The 21,230-nt window shown below is 50.6% G+C and overlaps 1 protein-coding gene across 1 annotated transcript in view; it reads right to left on the reverse strand.

Moving 5' to 3' along the window:
• Positions 1–21,230, reverse strand: part of LOC144952872 (elastase-1-like) — a 59,111-nt gene that overhangs the window by 7,196 nt on the left and 30,685 nt on the right. The window contains exons 4-7 of the mRNA XM_078883342.1: positions 15,539–15,667; positions 13,986–14,122; positions 5,942–6,084; positions 4,759–4,935 (exon numbers count right to left, since the gene is read on the reverse strand). Of these exons, the coding sequence (XP_078739468.1) occupies positions 4,759–4,935; positions 5,942–6,084; positions 13,986–14,122; positions 15,539–15,667 (586 nt within the window). The remainder of the gene's footprint in view (positions 1–4,758; positions 4,936–5,941; positions 6,085–13,985; positions 14,123–15,538; positions 15,668–21,230) is intronic.

Raw genomic sequence — 21,230 nt, forward strand, 5'->3', positions numbered from 1 at the left:
GCGCGGGAGAATGCCCGCGTAGCTACGGCCAAAGCCCAGGCCCGGAACGAGCGATATGCGCGACGGTCTGAGGGGGAGTGCCCTTGGAAGGTTGGGGACCTAGCCTGGCTTCATTGTCCACAGGTACGTCCGGGGACCTCGCCGAAATTGCACAAACCCTGGCATGGTCCCGTACGCCTCATTGCGGTTCCCAACCCACAGACAGCACGCGTCCAGATTGGGTCTCGTCGCTGGGTTGTGCATACGTCGCGCTTGAAACCATATGTTGCTCCCTTACATGATGCGTCATCCCCCAATGTTGCCTTGCCGGGGTCTGTTGCTGCTGACTCTCCCCTGCCTGCGTCCATTGATTTTGCTAGAGCGCCTGTCGTACCTGTTCCAGACAGGCCGGCCGTGACATTGCGGGGGACGAGGGGCCCTGCTCGGAGGACGCCTGCCAGGTCTGCGGGACCTTCGAGCCCTGCAGCCCTTCCGACCCAGCTGCGGGCACGGTCACAGGACAAGCCCAAGACTAACTTTTTAGAGACACGGGACGGCGGTGGACTTCCAGCTGCGACAGGGGGATTACCCCCTGTCGTTCCTCGACTTTCATCGCGTTCCCGTTCTGCGAGTGGGCCGCCGACCGTCCGGGACGGGCCGGCGACCCGCACACGTTCCAAATCGCTTACGTTTCGTTGAGTGTTGTTGTCTTGTTATTTTCTTCTTACAGTTGTATTTATTGCATGCTTTTTGTACGCTCGTTGATGTTAATTGCGTTGTTGTTGTTGTTCTTGCTGTTACATTGTATGCTTAGTGTCCTTTAGGGGGGGAAGCTCGGTTCGCCGCATTACGATTTGCTATTGGTCAGCCGAGGTCGGCTGGGATTTTTCTACGGGGGAGGGTGGTGTAATGCGGGCGTAAGCGACCTTCCGGATGTGACGTCACGGGGGGTGGAGTCATGTGACGTGGGGGGAAGGTTCGGGGCTTTAAGCGGGTAAACCGGAAGGGGAAGGGAGTCGGGTGTGAGCGGAATAGAGTGAGGCCACGCGGGCGAGTGTGGAGAGGGGGGGCGCCGACGGCCATCGGGAGCCAACCCCGAAGATAAGAGGAAGCTGCGGAGTGGTGTGCAGCTGCAGAGGAGACAGCCAGGAGGGCTGCGTGTTAGAGGCAGCGGTGTGGCTGCCAGGAGGAGCTGCGGAGAGAGAGAGAGAGAGGGCTGCTTGTTAGAGGCAGCGGTGTGGCTGCCAGGAGGAGCTGCGGAGAGAGAGAGAGAGCAAGAAGCTGTCAGAGCTGCGGAGGGAGAGGAGCAGCAGGGAGTACAGCCAAGGGGGGCTGTGTGAGAGAAACAGCAGCGGAGCTGCTGTTGTGGATCGGGCCGACATTGGAGTCAGCACCGTGGAGAAGCTACAGAGTAAAGACAGCCGTGTGGGTGTACAGCACGAACCGAATAATAAAGGACACTGAGCCAGACATCGTGGTCCAGTCGTTTATTACACAAGGAAAGCTCAAAAGTCAGATGCTTTCGATGGCCTCCTTTTCCAGGAGCTGGATAAAGTGGCCCCTCGGGATATAGTTATCTTGATATTGACTTTAATTCCCGAATGGGTCACATCACATGAACTTGGGCAAAAGTGATTCGAAGCAAGGTCCAGTTTAGCACAATCACAACGGTATGAGGCTGTTCGACTTGTGTGTAACCCATGGGCTTGTAATCAGCAACACACTGTCTCCAGCATCAGAATATCCACACGACATCATAGATCCATGCCAGGCCCAAACAAGAACATTTACTCGACTACATCGTGACAGATCAGAGAATGCAGTCCCATGTCCTTGACACCAGGACCTACCGTGGTCTCTCCAATGACCATTGGCTTGTTATCTGTAAAATATGCCCGCCTATTTTAACTGGGGTTGGCAAGCATCCATCTAGGAGAATTTAGCGAGAATTTAATCATTGCTTGCAACTAGGATTGGGATCATCCCCCCTCTTCCTAATCACACCTCACTCTTTCACTCTATCAAAAAAGTTATTTGCAGCACCACACCTATCCCCATCCTTAAGATAAACAATGGTAATCTGGCAGCGTAGTGTATGACAGCAAGAAGTACCTAGGTTTGATTACCGACTCAGACGCCTTTCTTTCTGGATGTGTTATGTTCTCCCCCATACTGTAGAGCTTTAGTGTGAGTGTGTGTGTAGTCTCTCAGGTTCCAAAGGACTGGAAAGATGCCCTGGTGGTCCCCATCTTTTGAAAAAAGTGGGGGGGGGGGGATTTCCAGCCTTAGTGTGCCAGGAAAGGTCCTGGAAAGGATTATTCCACAACACCTTGCCAGACATACATACTAATGAGAACGTTGTGGAGCCCCAGTGTGGTTTCCGACCATGGCCGTCCTGCACAGATGCCATTTTCTCTGTCTGTCTACTGCAGTAGAGGTTTACGGAAGTTCAACAGCACCTATATCTCTGCTTTATTGATCTGGTCAAGGCCTAGTGTGTAATCAATATGCCAGGACTCTGGATTATTCTTCATGATCTTGCAGTCCCAGACCCTCTGCTCAAAATCATTAAATATTTGCATGATGGTGACAAGGAGTTGGAGCCAGTGTTCACTATTTCACTATTTAATATTTTCATTGACCACGTAGTTCGAGAAACTTTCCATGGATGTACCGGTATATATATATATATATACATTGGGGGGCTGATCGATGCTCGGGTATGGTCAAGATATGGCTCCCTATTGGTAAACTATGTTAGGTAGTTGCTGTTCACTCTAAGAAAGTGTTGGACATGCACCTGAAGAATCCTACTAAGAGATGGGGCCTTACCATCAGCCCCACAAAAAAATGCACCTACCTGTGTATTTTATGTCATTGAATGTCCCCCCCCCCCCCCTTCACTCTCTATGAGGGAAGGGGCAGTTGTGGAACGAGTGGAGAAGAGTTCGTACCTGGGCAGTGTGCTTATGACCAGCTCTGGTGTGGCAGAGGAGGTCTCACTCTGCATCCGTCAAGTGTAATTATCTTTTCATCAGCTGAATAATGTTGTTTGGAAGCTACCTGGTCTATTTATCCATATGAAGCTGCGAGTGTTCTTGGCCACAGTGATGCCTTCTCTTCTCTGAGCTTACAAAGCATGGAGCCCTCCAAGGGAATGTCTGCACTGTCTTTAAACATTCAGGCTTGCCGGCCTATGATCTTTCTTGAATTTGTATCAAAGTGCATTGTGTGACAGACTCCCATATCCTTGAAATTAATGAGCTCCTCCAGCATGCGAGACTGTGTTGGCTCAGTCATCTAGCTTGCATGCCAAACCACCACATGCCCAAGCAGCTTATGTTTGTCCAGATAGATAGGGCTAAACAGGCGCAGCCAGGGCTAGAGAAGAGATGGACTGACGTGTTACAGAAGGATATGAAGCTGATTGGACTTGCCAATAAGTGGTACCAGCGATGTCCAGATTGGCTTCTGTGGAGGAGGTTCATGAAGGACGCTACTGGCCAGTTGGAGGCAGTCGCCCTCCAGCAAAAAAAAAAGATTGCAGGAGCGACGCTCGTAACAATAAGCTGGGTGCCTTGGCAGTTAACGTCATATGTTAGTCAAACAATGGCATCTGGGTCTGTCCTGTGACCTGCCAAAAAGCCTTCGACACACCACGTGGCCTCAAAGTGGACCTAGCATGGCACAAGCGCCGTGGTGACATCACTGCCATGTAGTGGCAAATAGTGGTGGTTGTTGGTGGTGCCACTTTCTGTGTGGCTCTCTATGAGCGCTGTGGACAATTACACATTGAGCTTTGTGCTCAAATCGTACGTTCGGCTTGAGGAGTTTGCTGTCTTCTTCCACCTCCATTGGCTAGGGCATGTCTCCTCCATGGGCTGGGCCATGTCTCTTCCATGGACTGGGCCACGTCATCTGCATGGGCTGGGCCAGGGCTCCTCCATAGAATGGGCCACATATTCTCTATTAGTTAAGCCATGTATTATCCAAGTACTAAAGTAGTACTTCCCAATGTTTTTCATTCTATGGCACTCACTTTCGAGCACACTCGATTTTCACGGCACACAAAACCAAAAACTCACTTTGGGCCCGGATGAGTGCATGGGGATGAATTGTAGCTGAGAAATCGAATAACCTTTCTTCTACTCACCTCACCAAAAGCAAGAAAATCATGTGGCACTGCAAAAATTCGCGATGAGAATATCCCCAACTGCCTGTGTGAGTCTCTTTGACTGTGTGTGTCTCTGTGCATGTCTGCCTCTGCTTCCACTTCTCTGGGTATAGCTGTGTGTATCTTCACGTCTCTTTGTGTGTATTCCTGTTTGTGTGACTATCTACGTCGGTGTGTGTCTTTATCTTGTATATGTTTTCATGTGCCTCCGTGTCTTTGTGTCTCTCCGAGCATCTTGTGTCTGTTTCTCTGTTTGTATCCGTGTTTGTGGATGTATCTGCATGTATCTCCATGTCTGCGTGTCTACCGAATGTCTCAGTGTTTGTTTGCACCACTGTGCATGCGCATCTGAAGGAGTTGAGAGGGCTGGGGTGGGGGCTGACGGCTTTCCGTCGTACATCGCCACCACGAATGTAGAGGGGAGGGCGGGAGATGGAGAGTGGGGGCTTGAGTTGAGTGAGTGAGTCATTCTTCGTATGAATCAGCGGGTGAGTGATAATTATCTGTGTGAGTGATTTTCTGTATGCGTGAGTGAGTAGGTGAGTGAGACAAAAGAGATGTACAAACTTGTACAGAGACGCGCAGGCTCGTTATGAGTTACACACCGTCATGGGGAACTGCATCCCCGTGATGGCGGTGATCCAGGCACTGTAGCCGGACACGCGGGTGAAGACGTTCGGCTTTGTGTCCAAGTTACAGCCGAAAATAGACCCGAAGCTCGTGAGGCCGTGCACCTCCCACCCTCTGTCCGTCTTACAGTTCAGAGGGCCTCCCGAGTCCCCCTGCATACAAGGACAATTGTAATAATAGTCACAATTACTTAGTTGTATACAGCATAATTCATGACTATTGGCATCTTATAGCGCATGGGAATATGAAAGGTGCGGAGGAATAAGGAGGATCCGCAGACATGCCAATTAAACGAGTGATTGCATGTGGGAGGAAACAATAACACCGACAAAAACAAAGCATGTGCGAGGTGGCAACACTATCCGATACATCACAGCCGGATAGAACAGATGGGGATTAGCAGGCTACACCACGCGTCGAGGAAACTGTACAGCATTATGGGAATCAACTTGCACAGCATCTGTGAGTAGCACTCACGGGGCTCGGAAAATAGGGGCCTAGAGCACAGCGTGAAGCTAGGAAGACAGGCCGGGCTTAGATATCCTCGTGCCGAGCCACCAGAGCCCCAATGAGTTGGGCGAGTCTCATTACCCAACACGCCTAACATTACAAAAACATATCAAATGCATTAGCATGCATTCTAAACGCATTTTACCGTTAACACTGTGAAATGCTGTCAAAGAAAGTAATTAAAACTACGGTGATATACTTTGTTGGGTTTATTTTGTACTGTGTGGCATAGTGTGGTTATGTACAGTAATCACCATTCAGGTGTGTCGCCCTGCAAGTCATGAATCCCACAGTGCACTCATGAAAATAATATTTCACGAACACAGTAAAAACGCTGCAGAGGAGTTATAGTGGAAAACATGTGGAGCTTGAGATTCTAAAACGATCACAAACAGGGAGCTGCAATTCACTGGACACACGTGGCAAGCATAGTGTCAGATAGGGATAGCTTCCTCGCACGGAGACTGTGTGGAAGCTATGTGAAATAATTATATAATTAAGACAACCTGGTGCAGAAAAATACGAAGTCCGACTAGCAGGTGTTTTGCTGCATTGGAATTGCAATGGCCTCTGTTGACTGACACAAAGTCAGCGTCCTCTTGTTAATAATTTATTTGCATGAAGAGTGTGCGTAACTATTACACTCACGTTGCAAGTAGAGTGAAGGCTGTCGCCTGCACAGATCATGCTGGGCTTCACTGTGGTTCCCCAATACTCGCTGCTGCTGCATTTGGCGTAGCTGATAAAGGGAAGCTTCGCTTGTTGAAGAGTGGAGGGAAATGGGCCCCCGGCTGATGAAATGCAATCAATGTGACAAATACAAAATTATAATTAGTGTTGTTGTGGTGTATACATGAAAAAGGAACGGCGGTGACATGGCCCAGCCGTAGCATGCTATCATCTTATTGAAGAGGTTTGTGGTTCGACATATTCAGGACACATTGGTTATAACTCTAGGTGTATTAACCAAGCTCTGTCTGTGTCACAGTGCACATTAACCATCCCATAACATAATTTGAAAACAGTAGGACGGTGTGTGCCAGCGTCGGGGTCCCAAATTTAAACAAACATTAGCTGATAATTGCTCAATTGAGATATAGCATCATGACCCCTACTGTGAAATTACTGCAGACTATCTTAAAATAGCACATTCATGATATCCTCGTGTCATAATAATAGCGTGAATATCACATGTACTTAAACAATATTTTAGATCAGAAGACAATATGCCTCCCTACACATAAAAAATACGTGTGTTTTTTTATACATCTCTTCAGCCACACGTCCTTCTCGCAATGTATAATTTGACCAGCATTGGTTTAAGGAAGCCAGACTGCTGATAAGACACTGAATGTCGACAATGTTCCAGAGTTTTTTTAGTGTATAGAAACTAATGCTGATGAAATTATGCACTCTCAGAGTCTTTGGTTTTTTTGGCGTGTTTATGAATGTAAAAACTACATTTTAGGTGGGAATCAAGTCAGATCCAGAGGTATTTTTAAGAGAGAACAGCGTTTTAAATTGAGGAACTGCAAAGAGTTAAAGAAAGTGTGGTTGATGAATTTGGACATTTGGGTATTTAATGGCGGTTGCCTTTAATATAAATATTAATGCCATTAGGTTATCTAGGATAATAATGAAATCATTTTGCAGTTTCCTTTGTAAATTGAGGACAGAAGATTCAGGAGAATATAGGGTGATATCATACGCATAGAAATGTATGTGTAGGGGTCTTACGGAGGTGAGATGTGTAGGGGTGATATGTATGGGATCCTATGAGAAACTAGCACAGTGGGCGGGGCTTAGTGAGCACACGGGAGGGTGCTCGCACCGACGTCCGCAGATGGTACCCCAGCGGGGGGGAGGGGTTCGAGATATAAGGGGATGAGCCGAAGGGCTCGGGGCAGAATGTGGTGGTGACTCCTGAAGACTGAAGACCTGCCTAGTGAGAGCCCTGGTCTCCCCTGGAACGCCGCCCTTGTAAGGGCCGCACAGGTCAGAGCCAGTGGCGTGGTCCTGTGAACCAGAGTCAGCACTCTGGGACTCCAGGCACCGTAGCCCGACTCGCCAGTGTCGGGCCAGATAGCCTCCCCTAGCCCGTTAGTGGAGGACTCGGGGGTAGGTTAGGGATAGCCAGGGTGTGTCCCCAGTTATCCGGGTGAGGGGGCCGCTACCCCCTCCAGTATACGTTGCCCTGTGCCGAGTGTGAAGTTATAATAAACATCAGTGTGCCTCAACCCCGGGTGTCGACCTGTGTTCGACGGTACTACATCTGGCGTCAGAAGTAAACAACGAACATGGACACGCGCCGAACGGCTCGGTCCGGGGTGCAAGAGGCGGAGGACACCGCGGAAATGGCGGCACCAGAGACGGCTGATGGGGGCAACGAGCAGCCGGTACAGAATGCATCCTTACCGGGGCACCGGGAGGAAGGGGAGTCGCTGCCCGACGGACTTCGGCTGGCGCACGCGAGGTTGGCAGAGCTGCTATACGCCGCTGCCGCCACACTCGAGACCATTACTCGGCTGGGGGCTGCGGGACCACCGCGGGGCGAGGACGGCCAACGGCCGTTGCGCCTTCCCGCCATTTCTACCGACGCCACTTTTGAAAATCCCGCCATCGCCGCAGCAGCTGCCGAGGGCGTGGCCAACCTCAACCTGGGGTCCCACGTCGGCTCTACCGGGGCTGCCACGTCACCACCTTCGGACGGAGCGTCACTATCTGCGCGACAGGCGATTACATCTGCCGTTCGTGCTGACGCTCAGCCGAGTTGCAGGGACAGCAAAGTGCGGGCCTCCACGGCGGCCGCTGCGCTACACCAAAGGCTGCCCCCGCTGAAGGAGTTCGTGGCTGAGGAGAGCGACTGGGGGGGATTTCAGCGGCGCTTCCTCGCGCATCAAGAAATGGCGGAGTGGTCAGATGACGAAGCCCTTTGCGCGCTACCAGCGCTCCTTGACGGCGACGCCCTCGCCGCTCTTACGTCCGCATCGAGGGACAAGCGCTCTACTCTTCAGACGGCGCTGCAATTGCTGGCTGGGGTCTACGGGCCTTCGGCGGAGTGTCGACAGCGATTCTACGATCGCCAGCGGGGTGCGAAGGAGTCGCCCCTCGCCTACCGTACGAGCCTTCTGGCGCTGGCCAAGACGGCCTTCCCTCGCATGGTGACCAAGGCGTGGATGCCATGGTCTCCGAGAAGATCCTTCTGCTGGCGGACGACCTGGATGTCGCTATCGTTGCGCAGGAGGACGCTGAGATGGATTCCCTCCAAGCGGCGCGGCTCCTCCACGCTAACCTCCTGTCGCAGCGAAGGAAGGCCAGCAGAGCAGCGGCCGGGCGTACGGTGGCTGCCGTCACCCCACCGACGGAGGAGGTCTACGCCGCCGACTTCCGACAGCAGCAGCGGATGGGAGCACGGGCGGACCGGGATGGGTCGGTCCGCTCCGACCGCCTGTCTTCACCGCCTACGCTCCCGCGCTGCTATAATTGCGGCGTCCGGGGCCACGTCGCCTTGGGGTGCCGCTCCCCTCGACAGCGGGGGACGACGCCTCGCCGGGACGACGGGCCTCCTCCTCCTCCTCCGCCCAAGCTCCACCGACATGACCCGGCAAGTCGCGGCACCCCACATGTTTGGCCGAAGCACACACCCGTTACACATGTACACACCGCAACGAACGGGGGGCCAACATTGCATACCGCGGGGCCAACACGAACCACTATGGGGACCCAATTCGAACCCGCACAGTGGTCCGTGTTGGCCCATCGCGTTCTGGCTGCGCCGTCGGGGTCGTCGGCCGTAGTAGGGTATATCGACGGGGTCGAAGTGCGTATCCTCGTCGATACAGGTGCGTCGGCGACCATCATTTCGGAACTAATATACAACATTCTCCCTGTCCAAAGTCGTCCCTTGCTACCGGTTGATGTCCCATTCTACGCTGCTAACGGGGGCTCACTGGGTATCATGGGTCAGATTTGCGCGCAAATTTCGATCGGAGATGTTAAATTGTCCGGCCCTATTTTTGTTTCCTCCTCGCTGGCGGTTCCGTGCCTGCTGGGGACGGATTTCTTGGGCAAAATGCCGATTCGGATTATGATTAATCAGGGTTGCATTGAACTCCCGTCGGGACGACGGATGGCGTTTTTGCCTTCCCCTACTACGGATCGCTCGGCGTTCGCGGCGGTACCCGCGTTGGTAGTTCAAACGGTTCGAGTGCCGCCGGGGGCACAAATGTTGGTGCCCCTTAAGCTTCGTAGGCCCTTCGCTAAGGGTGTTGGGGACCAGGGTGTCCTGCTGGGGCCATCTAGGGCTGGGGTTAGCGGGCCGCATTTGGTGCCCGCTCAGACCATTGTAAGGGGGGACGGGGACCCCTTCATCGCGGTCCTCAATGTGGGGTCGCAGGCCGTGGTCATTCCCCAAGGGACCGTGCTTGCTCACGCAACGCCGGTGCCCTGTGAGGAGTCTGTTGCAAATCACGTACACGCTGCCACTCTGCCGACTCCACATTCGGACACCGATGAAGGGTGGCTTGAGGCGCTTTGTGCGGGATCGACGGACCTGTCGGATGTAGAGCGTCAAAAACTTAGGACTCTATTGCGCGAATTTGCCGATGTGTTTAGTCAAAACAAATTCGATCTGGGCTGCACCCATTTGCTGCGTCACCATATTGATACTGGTGACAGCGCGCCCATACGCCAAAATCCCTTCCGGCTGAGTCCCGCCGAGAAGGAACATGTCAAATCGGCTGTTGATGACATGTTAGCCGCCGATATCATTTCTCCCTCTACCAGCCCGTGGGGAGCACCGATCGTTCTGGTAAAGAAACAGGATGGATCGTTGCGGTTTTGCGTCGACTTTCGCCGCCTCAACAAAATTTCCCTTGCTGACGCATACCCGCTTCCCCGTATTGATGAATCGCTCGACGCCTTGGCGGGGGCGCGATTCTTCTCCACATTGGATTTGCTTTCGGGATTCTGGCAGCTTCCTCTGGACGATGAATCTAAGCCTAAAACCGCATTCCGTACGCCACATGGTCTCTTCCAATTTAACCGGTTGCCGATGGGATTACACTCGGCGCCGGCGACTTTCCAGCGATTGATGGAATTGGTTTTGGCTGGATTGCAGTGGGATTCGTGTTTAATCTATTTGGACGACGTTATCGTCTTTAGCAGAACATTTGATGAGCATCTCCAGAGGTTACGGGCCGTTTTCCTCAAAATGCGGGCTGCTAATTTGAAATTTAAACCACAAAAGTGTCATTTGTTGCGCGAATCGGTACGTTATTTGGGGCACATCGTAGGGCGCTCGGGTATTGCTACCGATCCCGCCAAAACGCAGTGTGTCAGCTCCTGGCCGACTCCCACCTCGGTGGGAGAGGTCAGGAGCTTTGTCGGTTTTGCGTCATACTACCGACGCTTTGTCGCGGACTTTGCCACCATCGCTAAGCCCCTGCACGCTTTGACGTCAAAGGGGGTCCGCTTCCATTGGGGACAGGAGGAGGAGGCTGCGTTCCGCTCACTTCGGGACGCTCTGGTTAATGCCCCTCCCCTGGTTTATCCCGATTTTTCGAAGCCCTTTGTGCTCGATACCGACGCGAGCAACACAGGTATTGGGGGCGTGCTATCCCAGGTGGTTGATGGCGTGGAACGGGTGGTCGCGTACGGAAGCCGAGTGTTGTCTCCAGCGGAGCAACGATATTGTGTGACGCGTCGGGAACTGCTGGCAATTGTCTACTTCATCCAGCAGTACCGGCCATATCTGTACGGACAGTGTTTCACCGTCCGTACAGACCATGCGGCGCTACAGTACGCCCTGCGAGTCCAACAACCATCGGGTCAATTGTCTCGATGGCTGGAGGTTCTCCAGGATTTCGATTTTCAGACCACGTACCGTAAGGGCGTTCGCCACACCAACGCGGACGCCCTGTCACGCATGCCGACCACCCCCGAATGCGCATGCCTCCTGGGGTGGGGTCGGGTCGGTGCAGGCATCCTGCTGAATTGGCTGTCCCAATCTTGGTGGCTACTGACGACGTAGCACCAATGACAAATTCCATCGCACAACAGGGTTCTGATTCCCTGTTGGGGTTGCCTGCTACGGAATGGGGTCGGTTGCAAATGGAAGATACTTCCCTCCTTGCGTTGCGCCGCCGCGTCAGGGACCGGGGGCGGGGGAGGGGTGATGCTGACGCATGGGAAATGCTCGGTGGGTTGTTAATGCATTGGGACGGGAAATCCCGTAGACACCGGCTAGTGGTCCCTTCGGGGTTACGGGGTAGGGTGGTGTGGGCCGCTCAAGAGCGCCTCCTCCACCTGGGTACCCAAAAGACCCTGGCTTTGCTCCAACTTGACTTCTTTTGGCCGGGCATGACGAGGAATGTCGGGGATCTATTAGGATCGTGCCCTAAGTGTGCGCAGCGCAAACCACCAGCGAAGGAGTCGAACCCGCCCCTGCAATCTATCAGGGTTTCCCGGGTAAACGAACTCGTCGCGCTGGACATTCTAGGACCGTTCCCCGCCACCCCCAGGAGAAATAGGTATTTGCTAACCGGTGTTGAATATTTCACGCGCTGGCCTATGGCCTGGCCCCTGGCCAACCAGTCGGCGGCAGCCATCGTGGAGGCCTTTGTCCAGGGCTATGTCCTTGACAAAGGTGCTCCCGAGCGGCTGCTGACCGACCAGGGTAAAAAATTTTCAAGCAAATTGCTCAAACAGGTCTGTGAGATCCTTGGCACTAAAAAGATTCGCACCTCCCCATATCACCCACAAACCGACGGGATGGTCGAGCGGTTGCATCGTACCATCACGTCGATGTTGTCGCAGCACGTTTCTGACTCACAGACAGATTGGGATTTGAAAATCCAGGGGGTCCTGTCAGCATACCGGTTGGCCCCCCATGCTGCGACGGGATTTTCCCCCTTTTTCCTTATGTATGGCCGCGAACCGGAGCCACCTGTTCAGGCCCAGCTGCAGATCCCAGCGCCTCAGGGAAAAACTCAATTGGCCGAACATGTTAAATTCAACCTGGAAAGATTAACGGAAGCGCGGGATGCTGCCATGCAAAATTCTGACAGGCGGCAGAGGGCTAATGAGCGCCTCAGGATGGCTCGCGCGCATGTGCTACAGTGGAAGCCGGGGGACAGGGCATGGTTGCACTGTCCCCAGGTACCGCTCGCGTCCTCCTCTAAACTGCTGCGACCATGGCGGGGTCCCGTCGAGGTGGTTGAGGTCCTGAGACCTCAGTGCGTGCGCATTCAATGGGGGAGGCGCCGGTGGTTTGTACACCCCTCCAGGCTAAAACCCTTCGTTGCGGTGCGAGGTCCCACTACACACGCGCGTGGCCAAACATGTGGGGGGGCGTCCGACTCAGGGAGGTCGTCTCGGGTTCTCTCGCCTAACGTGCTGCCGGCTGTACCACCCACAGGTGCACCGGGAGTGACGGGCTCACGCCCGACGACCCCCACAGGAAATGCTGAGGGTCTTGCGACGTCAGCAACAGACTCTCTCGGTGATGAACACCTGCCGGCCGACGGCCTGCCGGTCGGGCCTGTCCCGTGTGACGGGCCTGCGGCGAGGACGCGCGCAAAAATGCGAAAACTCTTGTGAGGAAATTAGAAAAAAAAAAACATTTTGATGGGGGTATTTCTTTTGGTTTCTCTTTTTCGATGTTCATTCGCATGTTGTGCTCACGGTGTGGGGCGTCCGTGCTGTGTTCCCGGCACGTTGCATTGTACGATTGTTGGGCGTGCTGTGTGTGTGTGTGTGTTCTGGGTGTGCTGGGGGGGATTCCAGGTTAAGAAACACGTGTATATACGCTCGTATTACGGATTTCGTATTTATTCGGGCGGGGTTCGTCGGGTTCGTCGGGTTCGTCGGGTTCGTCGGGTTATTTTTCCTTCCTGTTGTTCTTCTCGTTGCGTTATTGTTTAAAAAAAAATGAGGCACACGCTGGGGGATGGAGAGGGGTTTAACTTTTATTGTCAATGTTGCAGCCGGGACGGCTGCGAGCTGTACAGGGGGGGGTGATGTAGGGGTCTTACGGAGGTGAGATGTGTAGGGGTGATATGTATGGGATCCTATGAGAAACTAGCACAGTGGGCGGGGCTTAGTGAGCACACGGGAAGGTGCTCGCACCGACGTCCGCAGATGGTACCCCAGCGGGGGGGAGGGGTTCGAGATATAAGGGGATGAGCCGAAGGGCTCGGGGCAGAATGTGGTGGTGACTCCTGAAGACTGAAGACCTGCCTAGTGAGAGCCCTGGTCTCCCCTGGAACGCCGCCCTTGTAAGGGCCGCACAGGTCAGAGCCAGTGGCGTGGTCCTGTGAACCAGAGTCAGCACTCTGGGACTCCAGGCACCGTAGCCCGACTCGCCAGTGTCGGGCCAGATAGCCTCCCCTAGCCCGTTAGTGGAGGACTCGGGGGTAGGTTAGGGATAGCCAGGGTGTGTCCCCAGTTATCCGGGTGAGGGGGCCGCTACCCCCTCCAGTATACGTTGCCCTGTGCCGAGTGTGAAGTTATAATAAACATCAGTGTGCCTCAACCCCGGGTGTCGACCTGTGTTCGACGGTACTACATATGTATAAACGCAATTGCTTTGTGCTGGCATTATTTACACAAATGGAGAACCACGATGGGCATTTGTTGATCCTGGAAAAGACAGACGTTACCAAATATAATGCTTTGTTTGTTTGGTCCTTACTTGACAGTCTTCCCCAGCCGGTCGCAAAACACTCGGGGTCGTTGGACAGGATATGTCCCGGGTCGGGCAGGGTCGCAGGTTGGGTCGTGTTGGTGATCGGCACAGATTCATCGAGCTCAATGAGTGCAATGTCAAACCTGGAATGGGGTGGTGGAGGCACGGTGAGTGGACGATAGACGAAGGGGAAGCGGCGTTTATGGTAACAGTGCATGAGGAATTATACATGGGTAATCGCTTTCAGAATAATTCAAGTCGCATGGTACAAACGGCTCCATTCACCTATTTAAGCCACCTCGGTATACATTTGCACTTATTTCTGAGTTACAAGGTAAGGGTTTGCCCTACAAGGTCTTGCTCACGCCACTGCTGGTGGAAGGGCCGCCGATAGAAGAAACTCTATAGGATATTTGGTTCACTTTATATGTTAGGTGGGGAGAGGTGTATTTACCCACATTTAATGTCATCACATAGGACCTGCCAATTGATTGCGCTGCATACATTTTAACTGCTAGGTGGGTAGAGGTGAAAAGCAATATGTCAATTTCTTCAACTGTCGTGCCAGGAGATCGAATAAAACTGCGGACCTCTGGATTGCCAGTCCAATGTGGTAACCATTCTACCAATATGGCAGCTCCATTTGTTTATTAGTTAATACAATATGAAACTCGTCATTATTGCACTATACAATCCTCTCTATATACAGAAAACGTATTCTGCTTCTTTCGTGTGGATTCATAGCAGCAGCTTAAATATGTAATTTTATATTTGTTACCCACTCAATGTCCGTTCAGACACAGAGTAGATCTCGTCCGCTCCACCTTTAAAGGAGTGAAGACAGCAGCTGTTTACAATGTGGTCGATCATTTGGGAGTTGGTGGCCGCACTCGCAGGCTGCCGAATCTTTAATGCACCATTTGTGCATCAGATGGCCACATCGGCCATGCCCGGTCCTGGTTCGGTTGATAGTCGACCATTGGCGACGTGGAAGGGTGAAACCGGGAGGTTTGGTGGTAGGGTCCTGTATGAGATGTTTATTTTTTACATCGGCCACAGTCAAGACTTGCTTCCATCTCTTGCCTTCATTGTATTTGTGACATGGAGTGAGGCTGCTCGTGATCCAGAGGGGGTGGCATGGTTTTAGGCAAACAGGCGGCACTGGATTTATGTCCCAATGTATCGGACGGCTGCTGTTTCACGACAGATTTGCGGGGGAGCAATGTGGGTAAGCACTTCAGCATACCTGAGATGGCACGCATTGCGATGTTCAGTTGCGTGTCGATAACTCGAGTGTGAGCTCTGCGTCCCCACACAGGTGAGCAATACTCTCCCAATCGATTACACAACTAGTTCCCGCCAGTTGTAACTGATTATTCTTTACCATGTTGTTGCATGTGGATACCAGTAACACAAAATAAACTATTTAACAACTTTCAAAGTGGAAGAAAAATATATTCCCCACCTCCATGCCCATATCACACAGGCATCCCGCAAAGGTGTGAGAAGCCCTCATCCAGCATTGGATGGACAAATGTGCTATACGTGTATATACGTACCCATATTGTGGAAATTTAGCATTCCATCTCGGATGGATGCGTATATTCTTGATTTGCACATGAAGTTGTCCCTCTTCAACCATTTGCAAATTATGTTTTCCAAGAAACACGGACTGAGAATAATTCGTGCTGTGGGAGATAAAGTGCATCAGGAGATGGGAAGCATTAATGAGGTACAAGGATCGGATGCTCACTTAATAACAGCCGGCGCTACCATGTGGCCGAAATGTCTGATGCATGACAGTCAACCACATTTTCTTTCATCATGGAAGCTGGAATTCAGCGAAATAAGATGTTTTTGTACAGTCATTGGTGATCACATTGAGACCATGTATTAATAACACTTGAGAACTGCTTTTAAACACGCCTCTCTTTGTGTAAGTTTATGGGTATCTACGTAAGACCTGGGTGGCAGGTTGGCACAGTGTTCACATTTGTGCCTTTGCATGTATGTATATATGTTGAACTTCATTCTTATGGTGCATAGTCAATCATTCTAATTGGGGGTACAGGGAAAGGACATCAGACTAATAAGAAAAATCAGTTCTAAAAAAATTAGCTTACATTCTAGATTAAAATGTGCCTATCTCCAATGGCTTCTTAATATCAGAAGGAAAAGCAATCCAGATTGCTGCAGAAGTGCATCTGAAAATGTGTGATGCAGTGACCATCTTCGTTCGATGGTAAGCCAAAGCAGGTTGACAGGATAACTGGAGTTTATGTGGTGGTCTATGCTCCTTGACGAGATCAACAAGGTTTGTGATTCAATTGTGGCAAGCACTTTGTGTGTAATGAGTGTGACGTTATAAGGTATGTGTTCAGCAACTGGAAGACAATGCAGCTTAGCAAACACCGGACAGATATATTTGTCCTTGTTTTTCAGCAAGGATGTAGTTGCTTTTTGTGTGGAGTTTGTACGTTCACCCCTGGACCGGATCACGTGAGCTACATGACTGATTAGGGGAATTCTCCCATGCACTGAGAGGGGACTCGGGGGGTGAAGGGGAATTGAGGTTATGGCCTGGGTAAAAGGGGAAACAGATGCGATTTGCCAATTCGCGATCTCGAGGTGCTAGGGGGGGGCTGTGAGAGAGTCGCCGATTCGCAAATTTGAGCACGTCGTGTAAGAAACTGTTGGTTTGTTATCGGGGGGGGGGGGGGCACAGGGGAGCAGTGGAACGTGGTGTTGATGCGAGAGATGTTGCGGTTGTAAATGGATTGTGAGGAATTTGTTTTGTTGTTGTTGATGTTCCTCGGTTTAAGGGTGTTGCCCTACCTGCCGCCAGTTGCTGCTGCTGTGTTGACAGCCAGGATGGCTGATTTTTTTAATGGAGGGGGGATGGTGATGTAATGACATGGCGCTGACTGTTTTTAGCAGCAGCAACTGCAGGTGGTCACTTAGCGCACACGCCACTGAGCGTATACGCGGGTGTGCCGGCAGAGGAACTGGGGCAAGGTTCATTATAGACTCCGTATGGAAGCCCCTGGAACTCTTTAGAGGGTTCGAGAAGGGAGGCACGGCTAGGGCGGACCCAAGCCACGCCAAGGCGAATATAAGCAGTGGAGAGCGAGAGCTCTGGGCTGCCGATTCTGGGATCAGACTTGTCTTGTCGTCACTGTCATCGTTGTCGCCCTCGTCACTGCCGGACAGTAGTTGGCTGTCCCGGTCGACGCCGTCGGTGCAACGCGGACTGGGTCGTGTCTGGGATAGGGCGCATGGCAGTGGGGTCGTGCGTGAGAGAGAGGGGGCCCGAGTAGTGGCAGGAGCTCGGCAACAACGAATTAAGAGGGCAGAGCGGTACCTCCTGCAACCACCTCGTCTCCGGTTGACTGTGTGTCAGATGCATGCCACCCGCACGCACAGACAACACTACAAATACGTAACTTTCAGTACTACACCCATTAAAAGTCATAAAGGGTAAAGGGATAATTCTTGATTTGAAGCTTTCATGACTGCAGGAATCCATATTCTTTGTTTATTTCGGTAAAATCACGTAGGTAGAGAAATAATAAATAAAAATTATATATCACGACGTTTCTACCGACGTGACTTTACAGAAAGAACCAAGTAGTATGGAAAAGGTGATTATTTGATCTCTAATCCCCAGAAACAGGTTTCCAGGTGTGCAAAGCAATATTTGATGTCTTGAGTAGAGCTCAAATAAAATCATGGGTTAAGGTGTGTTTGCCCCGTCTGGAATGATGTTGCCTAAAAAATGTGAGTAAATAACCACCCCCTATATGAGTGGCTGGCTGATGTACCATCTATTGTGGAAGATCCAATAGTAATCTGAAATCTGAGACCAAGTAAAGTACTGTGAAAAGATGACCTCGCAAGAAAACTGCTGAAGAAGGGTGGCAATTGTGAGCAGGGTATGCTATATGACATTATTACAATCGATTGATTCCATAGGATGGGTTTCATAGGAATTGAAGGATGCACTGTAGGTTTAAGAAGGATAATCTCGCTGATTGCAACAACAACTAGGGCATCTCCCTTATTAGTGTGAGCCTAGTATTGGCCTCACAAAGCACGATAAAGAGAGGCTTGAAGAGCCCCAAAGTAGTTTCAGACTGGGGAGGTCCTGCACAGATGCCATATTCTCTATCCATCTGCTACAGCAGAAGTGTAGGGGATTTTAACAAGACCTCTATTCCTGGTTTATTGACCTGGTCTTGGCCTGTGATACCACGAATAGGTCAGGGCTCTTGTTAATTGTCATGCGTTCTGCATCTTTAACCCTCTGGATATGGTTGGGAGTCAGAAACAATTGTTGTTAACCTTGGGATACGACACAGATATCCACTGGCCCCTACACAATGTAAAAAAAAAATTGACCATGTATTTTAAGGCACTTTTCTTCGCTGCACCAGAGAAAGATCCATCTGATACAGATAAAATAGTAGGTTGATTTATGCCTGGGTGCAGTAATTGCTGCTTACTCTGAAAATCAGTTTTAGATTATATTGCTTAACCTGGATCATGCCACGAATAAATTGAACCTTACCGATGTAGTGACATAGAATCGGTCACGTAGCAGCATAGCGCTGGCTGCTGGTGGGGAAGGGGATCTGCAGCTTACAGCAGCACTGACTGACAGCAGGCCAGGCAATAGACCAGGATCTAGGGGAAGGGTCACGGAAAGTGCACACCCAGAACCCGCTATAAGGTTTCCAGAAGGGGGTGTGGTCGGGGCTGTAGCCAAGTGATGCTGACAGTATAAGAGGGGCATCTCATATACTGTCAGCATGGTTTGGCTTCAGCATCTCGGTATGGCCAGTCAGGCAGTCTACCAGCTGTCCTGACTGGGAACTGTGCTTCAAATAGTGACGAGTTATAAAATGTTAACTGTCAGGCCGTGTTAATAAACACAGTGCCTCCTACTCTTAGTGTCTCCAAGTGAGTCACTACACCATCATCACCACCAAAACAAAGCACAAACCTGGGGATTTTATGTCAACTAATCCACCCGTCATCTCTTTCTGAGTGATGAGACAGTTTGTGGAGATAATTGTGGATATTCTATATTTGGACAGTGTGCTTATAAGCAGTTAACAATTGGCAGCGTGGGTCTACCTCTGAATCAGTAAAACTACATTATCTTTCATCAGCTTCAAAATGCTGAGTGGTTGCTATATTATCGTTTATATACTCTCTGCTTATTTCGGTAAAGTCACATAGGTATAAAATAAAATATATCACGACGTTTTGGGCGCAACACAAGCGTCCATCATCAGGGTGAGTATGAAAGTGCAATCCAAAAGACATGTGAGCATGAGAGTGTAATCAAAAGGCATGAGATTGCAATGCAACGGACATGTGATCATGAGAGATCTAAGAGAGAGGCATTGAGATTGAGACACAGAGTCGAAATAACAGCTGACATATGCAGGTTGGATGGAAACATCACAGTTAGTTAAGACTTTCTGGTTAATAACGTTCTTACAATGATTGCTAAGTTTGTACCCATCCTCTCGGTTGAAGTTGTGTCTGTGTTTATATATCTGGATGGCTTCATGAACAAATCTCTGAAGGTAGCCGGTAGGTTTGCAGAGTACCTCCGTCTTGGAAAAATCAATTTCGTGTGAGCCCACAGCATTAAAACAATGATCGGTAATGGCAGAGGTATTGGTCCTACCGTGTTTCAGATCTGCCTTGTGTTCACGGACGCGGTCCGACACATGTCGTTTCGTTTCCCCAATGTAACTGCTGCCACAACCACAGCTCAATTTGTAAACACCAGGGTATTGCATGTCAGGAATCAAATCTTTTACAGATGGGATTAAATCACGAATTTTGTGTAGTGTATTGAAATAAACCTGGATCTTGTGTTTGTTTAAGATTTTGGAAATCTGTCTGGTAACCCCTGCTATGTACGGTAAAGTGATTGTTTAAGTTGGATCCTCAGAAGGTTGTCTCCGCATGGCTGGTGAGACAGCTTTGCGGATTCTACGGTCCGAGTATCCGTTCATCCTGAAAGCTTTACGTACGTGCTCCAACTCACTGGCTAGGTGGTGCAGGTCGGAGATGCAACGGGTCCTATGGTGTAGTGTTTTGATGAGGGAATTCTTCTGGGCTGGATGGTGGTGGGAGTCAGAATTTAGATAGGCATCAGTGTGGCTGGCTTTCCTGTTGACCGAATGTCCCAACGAGTGATCCGGTCTATTCTCGATCAAAACATCCAGGAATGGTAGCTTGACATCCTTTTCCACTTCCATGGTGAATTTGATAGACGGGTGTATGGAATTGATGTGGTTGTTCGTTTCAATACAGTACACAAAATCCGTGATTTAACCCATCTGTAAAATATGTGAATGCTGACATGTAATGCCCTGGTGTCTACAAACTGAGCTGTAGTTGCGGCAGCAGTTACATTGGGGAAACGAAACGACATTTCTCGGACCGCGTTTGTGAACACAAGGCAGATCTGAAACACGGTAGGGCCAATACCTCTGCCATTGCCGATCATTGTTGTAACGCTGTGGGCTCACACGAAATTGAATTTTCCAAGACGGAGGTAATCTGCAAACCTACCGGCTACCATTAGAGATTTTGTTCATGAAGCCATCCAGATATATAAACACAGACACAACTTCAACCGATATGATGGGTACAAACTGAGCAATCATTGGAAGGACGTAATTAACCAGGTAAGTCTTAACTGACTGTGATGTTTCTATCCAACCTGCATATGTCAGCTGTTATTTCGACTCTCTGTGTATCTTTCTTTATGCCTCTCTCTTAGATCTATCATGCTTACATGTCTGTTGCATTGCACTTTCATGCCTTTGGATTGCACTCTCATGCTCACATGTCTTTTGGATTGCACTCTCATACTCACAGGCCCTTCGGATTACACCCGTTGGGTTCCACTCCCCCATCGAGGAGGCCGCTCTTCTTCTCCTTCTCTTCTACAGTTACATGCTAATTTCTCACATTTACATAGCCACTTACGTGCCCTCTCATTTCTCACATTAACATCATGCTAATCCCTCACATTAACATAGCCACTTCCGAACCCTCTAATTTCTCACATTAACATCATGCTAATCCCTCACATTAACATAGCCACTTCCGTGCCCTCGTTTAGGAGGCCACTCTCCTATCTTATAGTTACATGCTAATTTCTCACATTAACATCACTAGCCTCAGCCATTTCTTTATAACCCTTGAGCTACACCCATTTCAAAC

This window comes from Lampetra fluviatilis, chromosome 70 (assembly GCF_964198595.1).
Source record: "Lampetra fluviatilis chromosome 70, kcLamFluv1.1, whole genome shotgun sequence".
NCBI classification, from domain to species: Eukaryota; Metazoa; Chordata; class Hyperoartia; order Petromyzontiformes; family Petromyzontidae; genus Lampetra; species Lampetra fluviatilis.